Raw genomic sequence first — 2,931 nt, 5'->3', positions numbered from 1 at the left:
CCTCTATAAGAACGGATCATCTTTTTTTTTCTTTTTTTTTTCTTTCTTTTTACAGGTGAGTGCATCTCGTTATCCAGTCGTGGTGAAACTTGGACACGCCCACGGAGGAGTGGGAAAAGCCCGTGCCGAGACGAATCAAGAGTTTCTAGATCTCGCCTCTTTGGCTGCTTTGGCCAACGCTTACTGCACGTCGGAACCGTATGTCGATACCAAATACGACGTCCACGTGCAGAAAATAGGCAATAACTACAAGGCGTTCATGTGAGTATCGCGATATGAGTATCGCCAGATCGATCCCGCCGATCTGTCGTCGTAAATGTTACCGAGTCGCTTGTCCACCGGTATATGTACCTCAGGTCAGCATGGAAATTAGAAAACGTGTGGCTTAACCCTCGACTGGATGGCGAAACGTGGATTACGTAATAATACCGGAACAATTTCGATTCCGTCTATTTTTTTCACCGTGTAATTCGATACTAGTAGTAATAGAAAATAAATTTTTTCTTTCTCCTTTTTCTCGTTCCTTAGAGAAATAATTCTTTCCATCGTCATTTTTTAAATTAGAATCTCGAATGAAAAAAATTACCACTCTCCGTTACCACGAGCTCGTTGATCGAGGCTATCGGTTAAACCCTTCGAGTTAATGGGTGGAGAGGATCCAATAGTAGCAAGATACTTGATTAACGAGCGCGTGATCGTTCCTCTCCAGGCGGAAGAGCATAAGCGGAAACTGGAAATCTAACACCGGTTCGGCGATGTTGGAGCAATTAGCCGTGAGTGAAAGACATCGCGCCTGGGTCGATCAGGTGGCCCAATTGTTCGGCGGGTTGGACATCTGCGCGATCGAGCTGTTGGTCGGCAAGGATGGCCGAGAATACATAATCGAAGTGAACGATAGCGCGTTATCGTTAATGGGAGACTCGCAGGAGGAAGATCGTCGTCACATCGCCGATCTCGTCACCGCCAAAATGCAGGTAGAGAATGAAAAAGAAACAAACAAACATGCCGTCTCATTCTCTCTCTCAGAATAAATCCAGAATCAGCTTGGATATACCTATCTTTAAATTATCTATTGTCTATCATCTCCTCTTTTCTTTTCTTTTCTTTTTTCCATCCATCCATGGATTTCTTTAAATCCATTCCTTCTCGCTCAATTTTCCGTTATTTTTCACTCTGAAATGTATTCAGGCATTTTGCCGGCCGCCGAGCGTTTTGACGAAAACAACATCGAGAGGATCGATGTCCGGCTCGAGCCAAGCGACGAGTCCCGTCGAGGATCGCGCCGTACCGCCAACAGCTCCCTTGGGATCGCACGGGAGCATGGGATCGATGGCTAGCATAGGAAGCTTGGGTTCGGTAGGCTCGATGACGGCAGTGGCCGGCGACGTAACCACCTCTGACAGCCACCATCAGCTGCAACGACGCGACTCCCAAGGTTTCGAATTATTATTATTATTATTATTATTATTATTATTATTATTATTATTATTTACTTCGTCGTGTTTTAAATCTGATGTACCAATTGATAACGGGTTCGCTCGTTCGTTTCCTAGCATCGCAATCGAGTACAGTGAGCAGCGCGCCGTCGGTCGGTCGACGCCAAGACGAAGCTCCAACATCGAGAGTACCTTTCCACAGACAAGGTAGCCAATCACAGAGCGAGGACACCGAGGATACCATGAAGAATCTTCGGAAAACGTTCGCAGGAATCTTTGGGGACATGTAAATTTTTGGGACGAATTTTTGTGCACTGAAACAAAGGAGGCGAAGAATCGTTATTAGAAATTTAAATTGGTACGAAGTTAAGAAACGTGCTATATTCGATGAATCATATTTCTTTTCTTGTTCTTTTATATTATTAGATATGGATAGTATTCGTAATTACGAGGATTTTTTTTTTCTTCCTTTTTTTGGGGAAATAAAATTGATAGTTTTTTTTTGGGTCGATTCGGAATGAATTATCGGAATGGATCGAGAATGGATTGAACGAGGCACGACGAGGATATATTTGCAGATCGTCAAGCTGATTTAAACGACGCTCGCGTCCCACACCGGGCGCTGTGTAACGATGTAAATTTTGCTAACGGTCCACGGCGATGTGTATAAACCTAAACATAACTCTTTGAAATCTCATTTGACAACAACTCGTTTCTCGATTAATTTCTCTCTTATCCTTGAATTAATTAAAACGAAAAGAGAACTTATTCTCCTTCTAGAAATTCTCGCTAATCGCTATTATACCCAATACTTAATTATTATTATTATTAATAATCTTAAATACCGCGTAATTAAAACATCGGTTTCGAATATTATTAATACTAACGTATTTTCGATAAGGGGTGGGTGAGCAAAAATTAAACGGGGGTTTAAAAAAAAAAAAAAAAGATAAAGTCGTGGTCGTTTATGTATATTAAAAAAAAAAAAAGAGTAAAAAACAAAAAAAAAAATAAATCGTATAGTAGATTCTATGTATTCGAGGTATTATTCAGCATTATTACAACATAGTTGGTTAGGGAAAATTCTCTCAGGTTAAAAAAAAAAAAAAAAGAAATGATTAAAAAAGGGGGGAGGGAAAATAATAACGATAACAATAACAATAATAATAATAATAATAATAATAATAATAATAATAATAATAATAAAAATGAATACTTTTCCAAGTGTGTCCGGTTATGTTTCGTTACCATCGACGTATCCGTTCTGCATACACTCGTCTCGTTTACGGGAACTCCGCCACTTGGTTTTTCGATTCCAACAGGCAACAGATACCATAGGCCCCTGTCATCTCCTCATCCGACTTTACTTCAGGCGTCCACTTTTTAGGCTTAACTTTCGATTAATAGCATTGTCTAAAGGCGAGGGAACGGGAAAGTGAAGGGGAGGGAAAAAAGAAAAAAGAAAAAAAAGAGAGAGAGAGAGAGAGAGAGAGAA

The 2,931-nt window shown here is 40.5% G+C and overlaps 1 protein-coding gene across 2 annotated transcripts in view; it reads left to right on the top strand.

The window, feature by feature from the left end:
• Window positions 1-2,883, top strand: part of LOC102681243 (synapsin) — a 42,809-nt gene extending 39,926 nt beyond the window's left edge. For both annotated transcript variants that reach the window (XM_006616370.2, XM_006616371.2), the window contains exons 7-10: window positions 56-261; window positions 710-974; window positions 1,189-1,435; window positions 1,554-2,883. In XM_006616370.2, the coding sequence (XP_006616433.1) occupies window positions 56-261; window positions 710-974; window positions 1,189-1,435; window positions 1,554-1,726 (891 nt within the window). In that variant the 3' untranslated portion in view covers window positions 1,727-2,883. The remainder of the gene's footprint in view (window positions 1-55; window positions 262-709; window positions 975-1,188; window positions 1,436-1,553) is intronic.
• The last annotated feature ends 48 nt before the right edge of the window (window positions 2,884-2,931 follow it).

The sequence above is a fragment of the Apis dorsata genome, unplaced genomic scaffold, assembly GCF_000469605.1.
Source record: "Apis dorsata unplaced genomic scaffold, Apis dorsata 1.3 scaffold_262, whole genome shotgun sequence".
Lineage (NCBI taxonomy): Eukaryota > Metazoa > Arthropoda > Insecta > Hymenoptera > Apidae > Apis > Apis dorsata.
Note: the sequence above shows the minus strand (reverse complement) of the source record. Positions and strands in the feature narration are given on the sequence as shown.